Source organism: Dermacentor albipictus, chromosome 3 (assembly GCF_038994185.2).
Source record: "Dermacentor albipictus isolate Rhodes 1998 colony chromosome 3, USDA_Dalb.pri_finalv2, whole genome shotgun sequence".
Taxonomy (NCBI): Eukaryota; Metazoa; Arthropoda; class Arachnida; order Ixodida; family Ixodidae; genus Dermacentor; species Dermacentor albipictus.
Genome location: NC_091823.1, coordinates 97875363 through 97896685, shown reverse-complemented (window position 1 = coordinate 97896685; position 21323 = coordinate 97875363). Strand labels below are relative to the sequence as shown.

Genomic DNA, 21323 nt, shown 5'->3' with positions numbered 1-21323 from the left:
CTGGAATCAATGACCACTAATAAATATTCAATGGTCAACGCGCTCGACCGATAGATAACATTTTGACGTTTGACGATCGTGCTTGCCGCTTCATTGTGCTCTGTGTGTTACATGGTTGTTCTCCCAATTTCGCCCAATAAAATGTCAACCTCTTAGGTCACGCTTTTGGAAGCGTCTTATTATTCACCACTGCAATACCGTGACGTTTCATGGAGGTGCTTACATGCTACTTCGTTTTCTGACAATTTCGTCCAATAAAATGTTAACCTCTTAAATCGCACCTTTAGCAGCGTCTTATGATTCACCATCATAACCACGTGACGTTTCATGAAGATGCTTACGTGTTACTTGGTTTTCTGGCAAGTTAGCTCCTAAAAAGTTTACCTCTTAAGTCACGCCTTTAGCAGCATCTGATTATTTACCATCAGGACAACGTGACATTTTGTGTGGATGCTTATGTGTTCATGCTTCCGATACCATCAAAAAGCCATGAATCAAGCCCAAAGCGGGAAGAAAACAGCATATTCACCCCAGTTTATTACAACGATTCGAGCACAGACCTCTATGAGACACGATCCACAAGACGAAGTGAAAGACACCAGCCACGGTGATAGCACGTGTTTCTCGAGAATCCATCGTTCTGCCGCAGCCCATCACACCCGTCCGTTGCCACGCACAACTTCTCATAGAAGAGCAACTTTTGGCGCTCCCCCAGCGCTACCCGCTCTGCTATCACTGCAGAGAATTCGGTCACATCCTCCAATATTTCCAGTGTTACCAGCGGTGACAACGAAGATTCCGCGTGAACTCGCCGGGCCCGTGATAAGGAGAATGACCATCATATATCACGGACAACCTGACAGCAACTGAGTGGATACAGCGAAGACCTTCCCATTGGAGGTCACCAGGCCACCACCTCTCACCGCAGCTCCGATCATACATAGGCAAAGCACCTGGCAGGTGTGTTAGCCCTTAGCCGTAAACCTAAAAGCAGCACCTTCCAAACAAGGTGCGGTTGCTGCTCGTCTAAATGCCCCACACCACCAAGACGAATACTCAAAGCCAAGAGGATATCGTCTTAACCACACATGAAGATGAGACGTAACACCAGTGGGTCAATGTGAAGAAGCCGTGATCTAGACCCGTGACCTAGGTGCAACGCAAAAGCTTGAGCTATTGATCTCGATGTGCTCAACGATTGTAACAATATGAATGAATGTCTTTATTTTCCATAAAGTGAGTTCTGTGGTGAGGTTCTGGGTGAAACGTTGCGTGCAGGCAACTTGAAAAGCCCCAAAACCCATGAAAGGCAACAGGAGACAGCGGGCGCTCACATGTGATTACAGAAGAGGGTAGACATCAACGTACGAAAAATTTTGGTATATTATAGGAAATACATTTTAATAAATACGAAAAGAATTAGCTTGTGTGTACGAGGAAAATAATAAATTTAAAGCATGAGCATGAGAGATGTGTCTTAAACATTTTTAGGAGGAAAACAAGCAAACAACCTAAGAAAGAAAACTAATCATAGCACTACGTTCAGTGCAGTACATACTCAGAAAAAAAAAGTCATACACAGCATAGCGTATGCACAAACGCAAAAAACAAAAGCGAAATTACTCTGACTGCAAGTAGTTTTGCAAGCTCCGTAGGGACAGCACATATATTTTTTATAAGGCGCGGTTGTTTAGAAAACTCGGAAGTTTATGTCGGAGAATTTGCTGACCGTGATTCATTCTTGAATGCGGAATGTTCCATTGTTCAGGTTCCCTTGTACCACAGGCTGCAACATGTATATGTAGACGAGCTATATTTTGGATACCGTTAACTGCGTATTTGAGTTCCTTGCGCTACGTCAGTGCTAAATGGGGCTGAAAGAGATTTCGAATTCTAAGCAGATTAAGTGTTTTGAACAGTGGCTGAGTAGGGGCATCGTAAGGCGTATTACATATCAAGCATTTTACTTTTTTTCCTCAGACAGACAATGTATATTAGTCTTGATGGCCGTGCCCAATACAAGACAGCAGTAATATAAATTACTTAAGAATAGAGCATTGTAAATTAGTATTTTTATGCTGTGTGGAAGACAGTTAATGCAGTAAGCTACGCCAATAACTTGGGACAGTTTTCCAGCCATGAAATCGTGATGGGTGTTCTACGTCATATGGTCAGCGAAGAAGACACGAAAAGTTATTGTTCTTACAATTTCGATTCGGGAGCTCCCTGTAAGCAAATCTGTTTCTAGTGTACCTTTCTTATTTTTAGCTTGAAGCAACACTTCTTTAGTTTTGCTAGCATTAACTTGAAGGCCGTTTTCAACAGACCATTCGTATACTTTCCTTAGAACGACGTTATGGAGGCTATGTAGATTAAGGAGGCTATGTGCATCCTTCCATTTAAATAGTAAAGCTGTGTTTTCAGCACATATAAGATATGTTCTGTTGGAATCGACCACAACTAAGTCATTTACGTAGAAATTAAACAGAAGGGGCCGAAGATGCTACCCTATGAAATGCCCGTCAACGCTCCAGCCTACACTAGAGCTGACCACTCTGCCATTAATTTACTGTTCGTCGCAAAGTTGAAGAGTGCAAAGACTGCTTCGGGAGACCTTGAAATCGGCACAGCCGGATGTCACAGAATAGCGCTACGGGCTGATCGTGTAAGCAAGGAGCGTGACACCCCGTCGCAAAGCACTATAGCTGGCGCACGGAATGAATGGGAGAAAGGGACACGCGCGCTCGTTACCTTAAGGTGTCAGAGTGGCAAGTCTGCGGCCACAATGAAAGCAGTGAGAGCAACGCAATCTAACTCGTTCCATGTGGCGTGACGCAAGCACCATTCGTCCCAAAGAGCTATAGTTGACGTCGGTACGACCAGAACATGCATTCGACGGGGAAAAAAAAATGTGTCCCATGGTATTCTAAAAGTCAGAGCGTCGGGTTACTTTGCTCGGCATGATAGCTTCGGCTCCACCATCGCGGCCATTCAATTTTTTTTTTGTACAAAGCGAAGCGAGATAGTAACCTGCCTACCGTTAAAGTGCAACCCCGACAACTTTTTCCACAATGTCAAGGTAATGGAATATTTACGTACCCGAGATACCCTGTCACGCGTCTGATGGTAGAATTCTTAAGCTAATTCGAAACCGTTGTCAGCTGACCGAGGCGGTTGTTTACGCCGCTGTATCGAGGGGCCTACGCTTGCTGCCCATTTGGGATACGATGCTAGCAGTGCACCTCGGAAGCTCAATAATGACTCTGCATGACAATACGTAAAGATACACCCATGTTCGTAGTCGCATTTCATTTAGGGATGTGTCAGTGTGTGCGGCGGGTAGCTTTCCGTAGAAAACGGCAACGTACCGCTGTCGATACTGCTCCGTGTCGTCGCTTCTCGCTTTTTGTGTGTGAGCTGTACGAAATGAGGAATGGTTTATTTCAAATTTGCATGGTCAAAACTGAACTACGGAAAGAGCTTTCTTCATCCTGGTGGCTTAATTCGCTTCTTGTCAATCGCTCAAGTCCGCCAGCAGCAGACGCATGAACTACGCGACTGTGACACTTAGTCTTAACCTCGGCTGAACGCGATAGCCATCGGCTCAGACTGTGTGTACATATGGCGAGGGCTGAAGTTCGTGCAGCCAACAACGCAACACCACTTGCCACCTCCCCTCCCCCCCGCCGTCTCTTGCCCGTCCACCGATAACGCAGCTTCTCGTTAGGACGACTTCTCACGCCATGCACTACAGCTCACGATCGTCGACTCCTCGACGTTCTCGTCGCTGTCATCTGCATAGTGCCGGCATGCTCTGTATGGAACATTCGTGACAACATACACAATGTAGCTTGTAACTGAGGAAGTACGCAAGGTAGGATGTTCGAGGCAATGAATTAATTTCATTTCCAAAAGATCTGCGGAACTCGCAAACCTGCTTTTTCGAGGACATGACAACAGTGTCAAGAGGAACGTACCCATTGAATTTCATCGACATCCGTTGATATCGAAAAATCGCCGGAGTTGCCCTTTAAGTGCCCAGGATAAGCCGAAGCAGGAATTGCAGTAAAATAAACCATGACGCTCCTGACACAGTGCACCCGGGGTCATGGGTCGTGAGCAACTATAGCCCAGCTAGATACCCTATTTATGTGCATTCCTTGTTGCTGGAAAGACGCTTCTGTCATTAAGAGTGTTTTTTTTTTCACTTCAAGGAGAATGAAAATGTGAAATGAACGAGCGTAGAAATGTTGCTTGCCTCTGGCTACCCCTAACATACCATAGTGAAATGCCGTTGGCGTTTTGATGTATTGGGGGAACCTTCAGCAAATACCAGCACATTGCGGACATTTCAAATTCTTCCACTATTGAACCAGGTGGTCTCCCAGGTGTACTTGATTTGGTCACAAGCATATTTTTTCTTGTCTCAAGCAATATTCTTACAACTACCACTACAAGCACATTTTGCCATCAATTTACAATTGACGAGAACTTTATTGAAGTGTCTTGAGGGGAACCTGATTGGGGGGAGCCGAAGGCTGAGCGAGACGGTTAAGTGTATCCGAGCTGCTAGATGATTTTGTTATCGGCAATCATATGAAGAAAACAGACAGTAAAGCCTTAAGGTCAAGCTTTGTTCTCGGCTTGTTGTCTGCATTATTAATACAAAGTGTAAGAGGGTCTTAAGGGCGAACTATTGAACGATTGTGTAGATATCACTACACAAAATGACGTTAGCACCCACGGTTGCATCACGCGTCAACCCACCAAATAATTTAACAAAGATATCGCTTCCTGTTCCGGCAACTGATAAGTCAATGCTGTTTGCATGTGTGTTCTCCCACGATCATTGCGAATTAAGCGGCTTTGTGGGTATTCATCATGAACATCTTACGGCAGGAATAACTGAAGGTTCGGAAAACACAGAATAAGTTTTTTTTTTTTATTAACCGCTTCTTGTTCTCGTATTTCTGCTCGTTAACAATTGTTTTCTCCCATGGCCAAAAGTAGTCTTCATACGCTCAGCTGCATGCCATTTTTCAGAAGTTGAAAGAGTTCGATAGAGTTTGCATAGGTTGAAAACATTTTTTTTTCTGATTTTAAATACATAACATTTTGAATTGAAGGAACGTTTTGAACATTTACGGCGTCTCTTTTGTGTCAGTCAGTCAAGAACTTTATTGAGGTCCTGAGGCGTCTAAGCCGTTGGAGATCTTTTGTGTGGAAAACATTTCTTTGGCAGTGACAAAAATATACAGACGACATTTGTTCTGTAATGAGCACTTATTTATTGCAATGATAGTTATACGGATACTGGAGACGCTTTCGCGTCGCTGGCACCGCTGTCTGGCTTTGAAGGTCTCGACGGGACTTGTGCGGCCCTCGCATGGTGGCTTATGAGGTCTCTAAAGATGCCCAGTGCGCTTGGATGAAAATAGTCGCAGTTTCGCCCGAGAGGGAAGGCATCTATTGCGATAGCAAATTAGTAGACAGCTATTGAAAGTAAGGATAGTATATTTATAAGCCGTATACACTATTCAGCATTCGCATACTAAATAAATAATATTATTAATAAGTAATACTCCCAAGCATGGTGTCACGCGCGCAGATGCAAACATAAACACATCTTTCACGATGACAGCGCACACTCGCTGTTAAAACACAACAGCGAGGAAGTGCGGCAGCAGCAACGAGCGAACTGAGCATTGTGCTGCGTCTTGCTTCAACTCGAACTCAGCTGCGAGAACACAGGCCAGACGAAGCTATCAGCAAGCACGACGGTGGAAATGCGCCTGGCGTGTCCGTATAATTTCTGTCGGAATGCAAATGACAACACCAAGTGGACGCGCCGTCGGGCTCCAATCAACCGGAGGTCCAACGGAGTTAGGGCTGGGCCTATGCTAGGAAAAGTAAACGTCATGGTGCAAGTGCTATCGGTTTCCTTCCATGTAATCTCACGTGCCGTTGAGGTGTGACGCCTACAATGCCGCTAGAGGGGCTCCGCATCACACCAGCGTTGTGAGACGCCTGGTAGCTATCAGGGTGCTGTTCTAGCCACCATTGGCTCTGGCTGCGCAGCCACAGTTTTCTTAAGTGCCGCGTCACACCAGAATCGCATTCGGTGCTTCGTCCATCGCGCTAACGTGCAATTTTCTCCGCAAGCTGTGCAACCAGCAAAACGCGTTCAGAAAACTTAGATGCGCCAGAGTACGACGTCAATAAAATACCGAAACCTTCTATCGCAAGACCGCCAGAACTCGGCGAGGCACATGTACGAACGCTAATAATGCGATCACTGCACTTGATTGCACAGATGTGGTTCTTGCTGGTTTATACGGACGACCAGTTGGGGCAAAGCGCACTAGACTACCATAACGAATTGCACTCATAAATGCAGCAACCACTGTCCTCTGGGAAGGCAAAGAGAGATATCGAAGAGACGCAGAAATGAGGCTAATTGACTGAGAATAAAGGCTCACCAAATCGATAAACAGGGAGATGGTTTTCTGAGGTCACAGGGAAGAACTTAAGGTTGTACGCCGTTCGATATATACAGGGCATAAGGGATAGAAAATAGGGGCTGAGACCTCGGTTCAGCTTTTATCTACGTCGCATCAAGTGCCCAGCTGCTACGAGTTGGAGGTGGGAAATGACTCGCTGGGGAAATCTCTTCGAGAAAGCGGTGACCTAGTTATCTTCTTTGTCGTTCTGCATCTGCCTTGTTATTGCTTCACGCGCACTCTCTAAGTTCACTCTTATCTTGTGCGACTCACTTTATGGGGTCATATGGTCTTTCAACATATCTCGTTTGCAGATTCCGGCGTTGTTCTCCTCTTGCAGAAATTTCTGATGTGCCCCGTATGTTTTACGGCGGATTGATGTAAGTGGTATTATTCTCGTATGCCACGTGCCTTTGAGATGCCATCATTGCTGAGTCTGCTGCTTACAGCTACCGCGTCAAATTGCGCCATGTAGCCAATTTACAAGAGTAGGGGAAATCTTTATTTCCCGCAAAGCGTAATGTGTGCTTGGGCAAATAATGACAATGGCGAGGAAAGAAAGCATATATTCGGACTATATATCTATATAGGCATATATCTTCCCCAGAGAGCTTGCTATGATTTTTCTATGAAAACTAGGAGGGGACATGGTAAAGTTGAAGTTCGCTACCAAGCAAGAAAATGCGGCTACTGCTTGAAATTCCTGTATCAGCCTTCAGCCATGCTGCCAATTAATTAGAACGAGTTGACCGTAGCATAATAAACGGCAGATAGGTTCTAGGCGTCATTTATGACGTCATGCTTTCAGTCATTTATGCTTCATCATGCTGAAACAGATGAATAAAACTAAATAAATACTGATCCGAAAGCTTTTTCTATGTTGCCTGCTATCTTACTATACTGTATATCTGAACGAAATAGATTATTTGCATGAATCCGCAATGATGCCTTCCCTGCTAATCTATCTCTTGTTATTACCCTCAGTTCCAGGGAGGCTGGGCCCACTCATAACGCGGGCAGAGTGTCGCTTTGACCACTGCCGAAGCGTGAGAACCGCGAAATTGAATAGCATCCGAAAAGGTATCGCTACAATATCGTGCCCCATATGACACGCAAATGATAGCATTTAAACGTCTTAGCGGCAAGTTTATTTCAACACATTCACTAGAAGACTCGGACCGTCCATTGTATACCTTAAAGACTTGCGTGATTAGCCGTCCCTAATTTAGGTGAAAGCTAAAAATTCATTGAAATTGAAATGGATCAAGTGTGTGCACAAACAGAAGGGAGCGAGGCCTATGAGCTTTTTTTTGTTTTAATTTTTTTCTACCTTTCATGTGGGAAATATAGAGGCGATGTAATTACGGCTACTCAAAATACCTTCTGCGCAGGCTAATGCTCGAAGAACAATGGTGGTCCCTAACACAAGCGGAAACACAAGCAGCCGGGGAATGGTTCAGGCACGCAGCACGGACAGAGCACTAAGATGTCGTAGAGACGCTCAACTGTGATTCGGCCAAAGCGAGAGAGGCAAGCTGCCGGAGTTAAAAAGAGAGAGCACCGAAGAAGCCCTCACGCATCGTTAACTCGTGCAAGGCTGAGACCCATGGATTTAACTGCGTCGAGCGCAAATCGATTTCCAATCAACCCGAGAGGTCATACGCAGACTCAAGCTGCCATAAAAGTTGAACGAAAAGCCATGCTAGAAATATACATGGCATTCAAGCAATGCGTTTGTTAGCATTTTTTTCTTGTGAAGCGTGTATCTTGACATTTTTAATCATGGAGCCATCAGCGAAATTGATATTTGGGCTTTTCTAGAAGATATATGAGTACAATATTTATTTCCTTTTCAATGACGGCCATGCCTTAAGGCGAAAAAATGCGATTGAATAATGAAGTAGCTCGGCTGATAAAAATAGAGCGTCTAAATACACCTTGAGGAGTCAACTATAAAGATTGATCACAGCGTTAATTTTTGTGCAACACAGGGAAAATTTCTAGAGAATAAATAAAACAAAAAGGTGCCTCTATTTGGTCACCTCTTAACCCCTTTTGATGAAATCAGTTTATGAAGTCTGCTCGAAGGCTCTCTTACTATCTTAAGCAATGAACATTGCTATAAGATATGCATCTGATAGGCTTACCAACTGGATATGGGGAAATAGTCGAAGTTCCAAACAGGGTGCCTCAAGATATTTTACAATCTTTGCAGCATACATGACGATACTATTACTGTTATCGAAGAATGCAGAAGCATCGCAGTTCTTAAGAGTCAGTATGGTGTGTTCTATCAGCAGCATGCGCGATGCACCGCAGCACCGTTTGTGATTGCAACACAAACGACAGTATATATAGAGACAGCGAGGAATGGTAGGCTTGAGTATTTCTCCCAAACCTACCCTTGGCCGTAAATTTATTATCATTGCTAAAACTAAACTACATCCATGAAAGCATAATTTAGAATTTTTAAAGTGAATTCAGACTGATTTGTATAGCAGTACAGCAGAAAATCTCGAAAGTGACAAGAGGACAACCATTTTCACAATTTTAAGCGCTTGCTTCATTAGATATCAATGTTTGAGCCGCTGGATCTGATAAAGGTATCTAATACGTTAGAAATTATGATTCCATCTTTGTTCGCAACAAAAAAGAATGGCTGGGAGCGTCGAACAAACTAAAGATTGACAACTTGTCGCATGCATACTTGGCAAGATGTTCACCATCTCAGGTACAGACGAGCGTAACTGGCGTATGGTGGAGTTGACATACAGATAGCGGTACAAAGAAGGGAATATTGTAGCATCCAGCGCCTTCCAAACCCAGGATCAGGTGTATGCGTAAACGAAAAAAGCATCCTGGAGCTTTACGCACCAAAATTTTCCTCCTGGAGATGTACGCTCCATGGGCAATGAAGCAGTGGGCAACTCAAGATTAATTTTTACCACCTGGGTGAACGGGCATGTTTCCATTTCGCCCTCATGCAAATACGGCCAACTCTGCCACGATTTCATCCAGTGATCTCGCGTTAGCAACGCTAACATGAGCCACCACGAGCCACCATAAGCCACCACGGTGGGTAAAAAGAAAGTTATAACTAGTTTAGCAACACTAGGACGCGGATCCTGCGTTTTCCAAAGCCACAAGAGCAGCACACTTATAAGCTTCAAAGGTGAAGACCTTCCCTTTCGGGATACTACGTCGGGAACAACGCAAAAGCAACGACAGCGGATAAACCTTGGCGGCTCCAACTCTTAAGATATTCCTGACAATTCTATACGGCTGCGTGTCGCCTTTGCTGCGCCACAGAGGTCGCCCAGCAGAGCTCGTCTCGTTCTTGGAGACTAGGAGATTTGTGTTTTTCAGTGCTCCAATTTGCGCTTCCCATTTTAAAAATCTTAACTTTTGAATCCATACCTTCTGATCTCGCGAAGTGACAGACATGATTGTTTAATTTGTTTTCTAGCACACGTGTACGTAGACCTTTACATTTTATTGCGCTTCCGGAAAAGTGAAGCGACTCCTGCTTCCTGAAAAAACCTAAAATGTACCGCACATTGTATATGAGAAGTCACACGACGTTGCCTAGCTTTAAAAAAGGACAAAGGCATACAGTTGTACCTTAGTTCGTGGCTTTTCTTCTATTTCATTTGCGGCGCAATAAATGATACTATCACTATGTTCTCGGCTCGAAGTGTTTCACAATCTATTAGAAAAGCAAGCTAACGTGACAAATTACCCCAACCTGGCTGCCAAACCTGTTTAAAAAAAGTTGACTCGCCATCTCGACTCTGCGAAAATGGGTGTCCAGCGAAGCTGTTGCAAAACCACCACTACAACTGCTGAGGTGGTTATTAAATGCTTTGTTGATAGCTCGGATGCTTGATTTGAGCTTGTTCTTTATTGAAACGTATGCAGGTCTTTTCGTTGTATGGGTGATTTCAATGAACGTATGAACTGCTTGCTTCACTTTGCTGACTGCTTGTAGCCTCACGACGCCTTCTTCTATCTTTCTATAATATGACGTGGCAGACAAGAAATGTTCCAGATAGTTGGAAATGCAGTCACGTTGTAGCACTGCTTAAACCGGGGAAGTGCCCTAACGAGCTTTCCTCCTACAGACCGATCGCCTTAGCCAGTTGCGTCAGCAAATTAATGGAAAGAATGGTCTTGTCAAGGCTGGAATGGTTTCTAGAGAAATCGATTTCCTGATTTTATGCACGAATTTAGAAGAAACCGTTCTTCCATTGACGGTGTTTTCGACTTTGTATCGACTGTTGAACAGGAAAGAAGTCGCCGTCGGTTAGTTCGAGCTGTTTTTCTGGATATTAAGGGTGCACACTACAATGTACTCCATTATGCAATCCTTGATGCACTGGAAGATTTAGACGTCGGTGGCCGGCTATATGCATGGATTGTTAGCTACCTCAGTGGCCATACGGTGAATATGTCGACAAGTGATGGCGACACCAGACAGCACCATATACATCGAGGTGTTCCACATGGGGGAGTTCGCAGTACAACTCTTTTCAATGTTGCATTGACTGGCCTTGCATCTGAACTTCCTAGCGCGGTGAAGATTAGCACATATGCGGACGACATATGCATATGGGCATCTGGAGCCACCCGTCCCCAACTGCGTGCTAGGCTTCAACGTGCAGTGACAATAACAACTAAGTTTCTGCGGCGTCAAGGCCTCCAACTGTCAACAGAAAAATGTTGCGTGATCACATTCACGTGAAAACAAATGACCAGATATCTGAAAATCATTAACGGAGTAGCGATACCTACGGTTACACACCACAGATTCCTTGGCTTAGTCATAGACTGGGGATTATCTTGGTCAAGACACGTCGCCGCACTGAAGGCAAAGCTGAAGAGTTTTGTTCACGTCCTTCGCGTCGTTGCAGGAACAAGATGGGGCCCCTCGGAGTTTTCATTACTCCAATTGTACCAAGCACTATTCGTAGGGTATATACGGTACAGAATGCAGGCACTCTCAAGCTAGGCACTTAGCTGTGTGTGCGCGCTGGAGAGCAAGCATTTCGCGCATGTTTGGGCCTCCCTCGATGCACGTCAACCAATAGAACAATAGCGGAAGCCCGTGCTTGTCCTTCTGGGGTATACTTGCTCTGCGAGCGTCTTCGAATGTACACCCGTGAGCATAAGTATACGGACCACGGGAGCGCGTGCCAAACTGCATCGATGCGCCGTCTACCGACGCGGCGCCTGCTGTCGGGAGGGCCGCTAGAGCAGCGGTGCGTACGCGCGTCCCATCATACCTGCTGGCCTGACATGTAGCTTTGCTTGACGTCGCTGTGGTGCTCGTAGACTAAACGTCCACTGGGCGTCGTTTTCGCTGCTCCGTCACATCTGGGCCATTGTTTTATGCAGCGGCTGTGGCTGGGCTGGCACGCGCGTCCACCGCGCTTCGCTTTCATTCTTTCTTTGGGGGAATTACCACACGCCACACTGCTTTCTCTGACGCCTTTAGATTACTCTCACAAAGTGGCCTTCTGCGGCATTGTGTTATCTCGAACTGTTCCAATGCTTGCTGCCGCCGGTAGATGCAAGGTTTTGCAATCGGTGTCCGCCGTCGCGTTAAGAAGTAGAACTGAGCTGCAGGGGCTACTATGCTTCGCAAGCAGCAAGATGCTAAAAGGAGAAATTAGTGGCACCATACTGCTTTTATTTTTTCAAACCCTTCAACAAGGCTTGAAAAAGAAATTCACGCGAGGGTGCCACTACAGACAGCAGCGACAACCCTGACACATGCGCGAGAATATAAAATCAGGTGCAGCTGTGCGGTGCGCGCTGCCGTGAAGGTCCAATTACGGTTGCCTCCTTGCGAATCGGGTCGGGGTGACCGGCCTATTATGGGCCGTTACACGCCAAAATCGCTTTCTGATTATGAGGCCCGCCATAGTGGAGGACTCCGGAAATTTCGACCACCTGGGGTCCCCTAACGTGCACCTAAACCTATGTACACGGGTGTTTTCGCATTTCGCTCCCATGGAAATGTGGTCGCCGTGGCCGGGATTCCATCCCGCGAACTCGTGCTCAGCAGCCCAACACCACAGCCACTGAGCAACCACGGCGGGTCATGTTAGCTTGCCTTTAGAAGTCTGACCGCAAAGTTCAAATAGGTGGCTTAGTCTGATGTATTTAACTCAAACTCGTACTTTGAGATTGCCAAGGCGGCCTGCTCGTGCTTATCCCCATGTGTACTTATAGGGGTTGGCTACCGTCCTCCTAACTCTACTTCTGTTGCAATATGGATATAGTGAGGAAGCTACACCCAACTGCTATTATCTATCTACTCGGAGATTGTGATCTGTGACTACAACATATGACAAGAAACGTATGTGAGTATAACAATGTTAAGCAGAGAAGGATGAATGCGGACTCTGAAATGTTCTTTTTTGTCGTGTGCTGTTACCTTTATTCTACAGTAGATTTGTCAAGAACATTTGGACACTATTCGAAATAACATGTGTCGATTGTTGAACTAGTATGTTCCTTTCATTAGGATACTGAACACACCGTTCATCTATTCACTACGCCCACTGCGACAGAGGAAGAAACGCCACTACGATAGTGCTAAATGCTTGTGTGCGCAAGCGGCATGAGGCAGATACAGATAAAGTGCGAAAATTGCTTTTCCACCCTCTTTCAGCTAAAGATAAATACTTTGCTCATGACTTACCACCGCTTCTGAAGTGCAATCCGAAAAAAATGTAGGGCAATTCCGCCTTGCGAAGGTGCATAACCAGCGGAGCTGTAAACATCAGGTTAAGACATGTTCGCAATCACCTATAGGTCGTTTTCAAACCACAATCGGTCACACACTAGACAACTGAAGCCAAACGTTTTGTCCACGAAGTCTTGGCAGAATCACATATCCTCACCTCTGTAAGTACCAGCCTTCCGAGCGTGGTACCTCTGCCATTGCGCTGCATTATTCGCTTGGCGATGTGGGGTGCCTTCGCTCGAGCCCGCCGCTTACGGGCAGCCTCCTTGGCGCATTCCTCGCTGGTTCGTGCCGCCCGCCGTTCTCACTCACGTCTGCGGTCCCGAAGCTGGACCTCGTGAGCAGACTGCTCTTCGGCAGTAAGCACTATACGCGGCATCCCCATACCAGCGCGCGCAACATGTTAACTGTCCATTCGCTTCCTTGCGCACGCACAGAAATGCAGCTTGTTAGCAACCACCTGTCAAACTAAATGATCGATGCGCGCTACGACAATTAGCCCTCTCTCGGTGCAGCCAAACCGAGGTGATGGCTAAGACAGAAGCTGGGGCAATCAAAACAGCATTACGTCTACGCTTCGCGACATCTCGAACGTTATCAATCACCATCGAATCGTTATCTAACCACAGTCTGTCGCGCAGCGCATAATTGAATCTGAAATTTCTGTACAGAAAGTCCCTGGGAAATTTTGCATACGCACCCTTGTGCCCGTCCAATTTACTGGCGTGGGACCTGCGTCGCTTCGCCGCATTCTAGACTTCGTGGCACCCGTCTTTCTATCGAGTCCGCCGCTTACAGGCAGCCTTTCGGACAGTATTTTCGCTGCTACTCACCGCCCGCTTCCTAGCTTTCCTTTTGCTACGCCAGGTGTCAGCACATGCTTACTGATTTGAATTGCCTGCTCATAGAGGGCGCGGGAGTTTTGATGCACGGACACTGACATATCTATAGAAGTGTACACATATACAGTTCTTTTGTAAAATCACTGCTCGGGGCCACAAAAATGTTTATTTACGAGACAACAATAATACCCAAATTTTTGTTAATCAATGCGCTTCTGCTTTGAACTTCTTTCGCCTCTATGTTAACCACAGAAGATCAGCTTGATCTACATCATTTACGAAACCTTGACTACCCATACATGGCTATATTGGAACAATATCGGATTTGAAGGCGCCGCATGTCGTATAAATAAATTTACACAATCTAGGTACTGTGGCATTAATGGTATCAATTCTAAAAATTTCACAAACACCATTTTTATGTCCAGCAAAATTCCATTTCACATCTTCAGAACAGTAACGACCAGCTTGCTGCCCACTGACTGAAGGGCAAAGGCGATACTCATAAATAAATCAGGTAACAAATTCTCACCCAAAAAATACCGTACAATATTGTTAACATGCACATGTTTCAAAATGGTAGAACATGCTATTGCGTCCAATTTCTACATCCAACTAGAAGCCAAAGCTTTTTCCTTTACTAATTAACTCGGATTTCGGATGAGTTTCTCGCGTAAATAGCAATTATTAGAATTAACAATTGGTGCATCTATTAACATGGACAAGGATCTACAAACTGACTCAATTTTTGTTTACTTTTCAGAAGTGTTTGGCCTCGTAGCAAATTGCCATGTTATTTTAAAGATATGTGATATGAACATAAATTCTCTTACCTTATCATGTATTTACAATTTCCTGTCAATGTGCCATCAATTCATAGTTGTCAATAATCCTTCTACCTTCTAGTATAGTAGTTCAGGTGCGCCGCTAGGTAGTGTTCTTGGGCCGTTACTCTTTCCGATATGCAATGAATTCGCCGAAAATACATATTCACCCCTGCACATTTTTGCGCATGACTGCAACCTCCACCTTCCCGATACTGATATAGTGATGGTTTACTGATGGCACTTTAACCCTCAAAAATAATCCCGTACGTGTTTCTACTCACTGTAATAATTAGCTAATGGAGCTGAGGGTTTCAAAGTGAAAAGTATTATCTTTCAGCCAGAAGAATACTACCATTACGTTTTTGTGTCACCTGAATACCAGCAATATTTTATTCACACTGCTCATATGTTGGTGTTAACCTCACTCTGACATTTTCGTGATCACGTGATCATCGCACAGTACACTCATATTCGTCAATGCGCAATGCCTTAACTAATCCTATTAATTATGTTCGTAAATTAGGTTACCTAACTTGTCTGACGTAACCTCAAGTTCGCGCCGTCCATTTTGTGTCACCATTAGATGTATTCAACTGAAAAACTAGAATCGGTTCACAATAGGGTTGCCTGATTTATTTCATGTTGTCAAGTCAGCTATTTTTAAATGTGACCTAGAACTATCACAAATTGAGTTTCTTGCTGAAGTCAATATTTAAAAAGTTAGGCAATAAATTAATAGAAATGATTTGACTTCGAAAAACGAGAAAAATGCACACTAGGTCGCGAGATCCTCAACACCACTAAGTTGATTTCAGGCCCCTAGCACACTACGTCGTTTTTAAAACCTTGGTTACATTTAGCTGACGCATCACTTTAGCTGACGTAATAGCTCGATGCATGGGGCACGTTTCTAATATCTGAACATATCAAGAGCATGTAGCTATGGTATACTATAAGAGAAAATATTTCGTTTACTTGTCTAAAATGACTGTCACAAATACATAACGGGAAATTTACTGGGGTTATAAATGTACTTTTGCCAAGCGCAGATAAAGTGGGGTATGCGAACACCCCAACAACATCCAACACACAACAGCCAGAAAGACAGTCCAAACATGGGAAATTAGGCGAGAAAAGCTTCGCTTTATTCTAACCAGCCTAGCTACTCTGAACAAACTATTTAGGAAAGCCAGTTCTCATTAGTACTATGTTCTAGAATTACGCGCCAAAAACTCTTCGAAGTTATCGCCATACGTTTTTAGACACCATCCTAGCATCTGCAATTGTATTAATCCCTGTTAAAGCCGCTAACACGACATATTCCTTGACTAGGCTCACATACTAATCAGGAACTCCGTCCGACACATGTTGCGCAACAGAAATAAATTGCCGTGACCGAGAGGGCAGAGATCTCCCACCGGAATTCGCGCGTAGCCTGCACTTCGTCAATTGTGATGGGTACCCGCTCACTTTTGCCGCCATGAAATCGGATATGTGCGGCGCCCAAAGCTGGCAGTCGGAAGAACCGGTCGGAAAACTTTGCCATTCGATTAACTAAGTACTTGGGTGCATTTACCTAAGCAGCGATCCCCGAAACGCAGCTGGTCAAGCATGCCAAGGACGAGACCGACCCTTCTGCAAACCGTGCCATGTTGGCTATCCCTTTCCGCGAAACCATCTGGAAATAGGAAGCAGTGTCGGCTGCCGAGCTCTATGCCAAGTGAATGACCGAAAGGGATAAAGCACCACTGAGCTTTGTTGCTGCTTGTTCTTGATAATGAGTGGTCACAGCACCCATCAGTGCAAAGAGGAACAACCCAGTCATGACTGAAGACTGGCTAAGGGAGTTTCACTGATTTTTAAGCTTTGTTTCGAACCTGGCTTGGCTTCGTCCAAAATAACGAACCATAGCCAGAAAGTTAGGAATCCCAACACTATCTCATTCCTGCTTCCTTGTGTATTTGTTCAAGGAGAATAAAATTCAATTCAATTCCAATTCAGTTCAATTCCAATCTCTTGTAAAGGTGAGGCGTCACGTAGAGTTGCCTTTAGAGAATCTTCGTTTCTAAATGAACACTAAATGCCAAAAAAGTGAGCCTTCTAGGGACAAGAATGCCGACAGTGCAAGCTTGCCGTGATAGTCTTGTTTTAGTTTTGTTGTTGCGCCAACAATATCGCTGTCGTGCCGCAAGAAATCTCGTGCAGCTATTGTTGCTGTACCGATTGTCGTTGCTCATGTTATGGATGTTTCATGGTCGAGGAGCAGTCTTCGTTTTACAGCTACCGTCAGCATGCCATCGTCATCATCGAATGTAGCTTATCGAGTTTGGACAGGACTTCTGTAGTCTGGCACAATAATGGGGTCTTAGGCGAGAGTGACCGCTGTCGAAGCGATTTTGTTCAGAGCTGGAGGAATTTTGAAAGTCCGTTGAATTTGCTAAACTGTATTGCTAGATGTGTTTGTCTGCGAAAAATAGAAATCAATGCCGTATTCCAACGTAAGGTGTGTGCATTTACAATCAGCATTGTGCATCAAAAATTATGTAAAGGTATATATGTTTTGTAGTTCAGAACTGGTTGCCGCAAGGTCCGGATATAATAAGGGCGAAGGAAAACAATAACTCTCAAGGATGATGTGCAGAATACTTATTGAGTCCTATTTTTATTTCAAGACCAGCATGAACATTGTTCCCAAAATAGAAATTTGTTTACTTCAACAGCGAAAGTCCCTGTTATAAGTCGAAATATTATGACAAGCTTCAAAATTTATTTATGTGAAATTTTGGATCACTCTTCTATGTGTTTGTTCGCTGAACGCAAGCGTCCTGTGTTTATGGCGGTTCCTTTGGATGCAAGAAATTATGTACTACTACAAAAGCGTGCAGGATTAAAATCAGTCGGAAGAATTCGCATACGAAACTGAACGATGTCATAACATTGTTCCCTGCTGCATCTATGTGCTGTGCGATGTGTTTGTAGAAAAAGGATCACCCAAACTGGAAGCCCTCACCTCCAAGGGAGCGTATATTAAATGACAGATGAAAGATGATATTTCAAAAATTACAAAAGAAAAACAAGGAGAAGTGTTGGACCCTCCAAATAATTTTAATGATCTACTTTTCTATAGCGTTGAAGTTCACTGTAAGATACGTTGCCTACATGCACCGTGTGGGCACGCAAATGAAAAGAGGAGAGTCAGGAATGCGCTTCGCAAGGCCAGCGTCCTCTGTGGGCGAGGCATGAGCGAGTTGACTGGTTGGTCTACGAGAGCCGCCGCCAAACTGATTTGTCTAGTATAGAGTCCACTTTACCTAGGGAAAGGAGACGCCGAGGCAAGCTCGCGGAAAGCATCAAGCGAGCTTTAGCTTTGAGTTGGGCATCGTAGTAGGAGGATCGCGACAGACGCCAGGTGAAATGTCGCCGAAGCAAGCAGGACGCAAACAACTGCATATCCTTCCCATTTGCACTGTGTATAACATATGAATATTTTAAGTATATTCATTTGTAGAAACAGGTGCCTCGTGATCGTCGGCGACTGTGAAGATCCTCCTGCTGTAGTGAGCAGCAACCGCCGGAATATTACCTGAAATATTTACTCGCACGATAGTTGAAGATAAAGATGCGCGCTTGGGCTCGGGTGCGACAACACAAAGATGACGCGCCAACTTGACGCGCAACCACCATAAAACCCTGACGTCTCTGTGACCCCGAGACACGATATGCTTTCTCAAACACCAAACCCTCATCTTGGGATGTCGGTGCAGTCACTGACCGAAAGCGCAGCCGTTCGCTCATCGCTGAATGAGATCTTGGCACCAGCTACAAGGCGAATAACGCGTCTGAAGGTATAATCATCGTAGGCGTATCTGCGTCACCGAAGACTCTCACTTTTTAATGTTTCACACCTTGAAACGCTTTCAACTTCGTTTTTCACAATGCTAATAGCAGGCCAGTCATCCTCGACCAATGATACGGCTTCTGACCAGGATAGTTAGGCTGCACACGACGTTTTGTCAAGACCTGCCTGTTTGCGTACCTCAAAGAACCTTGCTCGGCCGGACTACAGATGCAATGCTACGACAGTGCAATTCACGTAGCACTCTGACAGACATCTAGTGCACCACTCCAACGCAATTCGACCGACAGCGACCAGCACGGCCGACGCCGTTTAATGAGTCAGGCGATAGTTCAATGTGCGAGGTCGCCTGCCCGCCCTTTTTTGTCGGCTGCGACGAGATAATCGTCGGCGAGTCCTATGGCCAGGGCAAAAAATTAACTGTCAGCCAGCGAAGAATCTGGTTGTGTACTGGACGCCTCAATGATGACGACATCAGTTCTCCATTCTTATTGACTATGGTTTTCATCACCCGCGACACCTCACCACCACCAGAGCCACCTTCGGCAGCATATCAAGTTGCAACGTGGCCCAGTGTAATGAAGGCAAAGAGGCGCACTTGTACTCGGACACAACGACAGAGGAAGAGAAAGAAGGAGTGAAGAAAGGCGTCATGTCTTCTTCTCTTCGGGAACTATTATATATATGCGCCCATTGCAAACTGCCTCAGTATACCAACCGGAAGCAGACCTCCCCTGGTGAAAACTAGAACATCATTTTTATAACTAAATTTTGTAGCGAGGCCTAAGGGTCGAGTGCAATGCTCTACATAAACATAAGCAAATATAACTTCTAGTTTACAAGGCGGGACATCTTTAATTTGTGTTTTTCGAGAGCGAGAACTACCACAGAGCAGAAAAGATTCAATAAATTGATTCCAGTACACTGCTATAATAGCTTAGAGGAGGTGGTGTCTTAGCAGGTCAGCGCACTTCAATATTCACGGGTGGGGCAAGAAAGAGCAGCAAACACAACAAAGCATAGAATTGTTTCAACACGTCCGTGACATGAGCGCAACAGAACAATACACAAATCAGTGAAATGGATCACGCGTGCTGTGACGCAGACCTGGTTAGCACAGCGGTCAGGGCTTGCATAAGCTTAGTACTGTGCGCAGTAGAACAAAGCAACATATGGGAACGACATATTTTCCCAGCTAACATCAGAAAACAGATGTGGAAGAAAGAAAATGGCTTTATCGCAGTTTCTGATCACTGTTTCCCTTTTTTTCACTTATACCGCCTGACTTTGTTCTAGTTCCTGCAATTTTTCGACGTTCGACCCGCGGTGTACAAATGTGCGGTCGTTGGCAGCGACGGAGCAATTCATTGCAGCTGCTTCGCTCATTTTCTTAGAGCGTGAAGGACAGAAAAATCTGCAAGCTAGGTGTACTGGCTACGAATGTTGAACGCCAAAGGACGTTTCTGCTATGTTAACATCGTTGAATGGCTGCGTGCAAATCGTCCTGCGAAACCTGCACAAGCCTCTGAAATCTTTTTCTTGCGTCGCAGTAGATAAGCGCTGCACTAGAGAAAAATATATTATTTCCACGCTTTTGTGAATTGCACGCTCCGCTAGATGCCGTCCTCAGACCGCACATCATACACGCCTAAGTGACACTTTTGTTCCTTATATAACAGTGGCCGAAAGTTTTTTGTAGCGCAGCTCTTAAGCGCCCGTTCCTGTGTTGGGTATCGGCGTGCCTCGGTGTAGGCGTCGTCACCTACACCAAGCGAACGAGCAGAGCAAAACATGAAAGAACGAAAGCGAAGTGCAGCGCGGAATGAAAAGCGAAGAGAGCGTGACGAGGAAAGCAGTGGAGGAGGCTATAGTGAAAGCATGAGATGGAAAGTGGAGGAGGAGGGCATGGCGAAAACTTGAGGAGAAAAGTGTTGTGCCGCTCTGCAGTGACGAAGGATACCATATGGCGCTAGAGTAGCCCGCGTCGTCTGTTCACCGGTGGCAAGCCGCGAGTGCGTCCAGCGATACTAGATATGAAAAAAAAGCGCTGCATTAGCGGAGGTCTTTTTGCAACGGCTGCTGTGAATGGTGACGCCCCCCACGTGCTGTCTCGTGACCTCCTGATTAGCGGGATTCTCGCGCCCCGCTTGCCTCCGTTTTCGACGTGCCGCACTACTCCGATTGTCAGCGCCAGAGGACATGTCGCGAAATGAAAACACTTATACAGCTACGCTTAAATTTCGCGATAACAAGTGTCGTAATCGTCGGTGAATTTTTTTTGTAGTCGCTCACATTAAGTACGCTCATTTCATGATTTGCTATCGCTATTATGTACCGAAGCTTTTTTGCGAAATCTGTTACTTTGTCTGCGTGGTTGCTGTTATTCCATGCATATAAGCGTTTCCCTTACATACACATGAGTTTTGTTGGCAGAACGCGTACTCTCATGTTATTGCGATAGCAATTACATGGACATTCCTGGCGAATGTTGTCGTCACCGTCGGCGTGAAGTTCCGTATAAAGGTCAAGGGCGATAAGACCGTCGCC

The 21323-nt window shown here is 45.2% G+C and overlaps 1 protein-coding gene across 3 annotated transcripts in view; it reads right to left on the bottom strand.

Annotated features, from left to right (window-relative positions):
- LOC139057872 (uncharacterized) overlaps window positions 1–21323 on the bottom strand; it is a 328200-nt gene that overhangs the window by 126749 nt on the left and 180128 nt on the right. The window contains exon 1 of one of the 3 annotated variants that reach the window (XR_011513060.1): window positions 13952–14035. The exons of 1 other annotated variant lie outside the window; for it this stretch is intronic. Coding sequence is in view for 1 of the 2 variants with exons in the window: in XM_070536637.1 (XP_070392738.1) it covers window positions 13409–13449 (41 nt within the window). In the remaining variant the exon portion in view is untranslated. Of the gene's footprint in view, window positions 1–13408; window positions 13530–13951; window positions 14036–21323 lie in introns of those variants that run through there. One more of the 3 variants, XM_070536637.1, reaches the window with a different exon arrangement.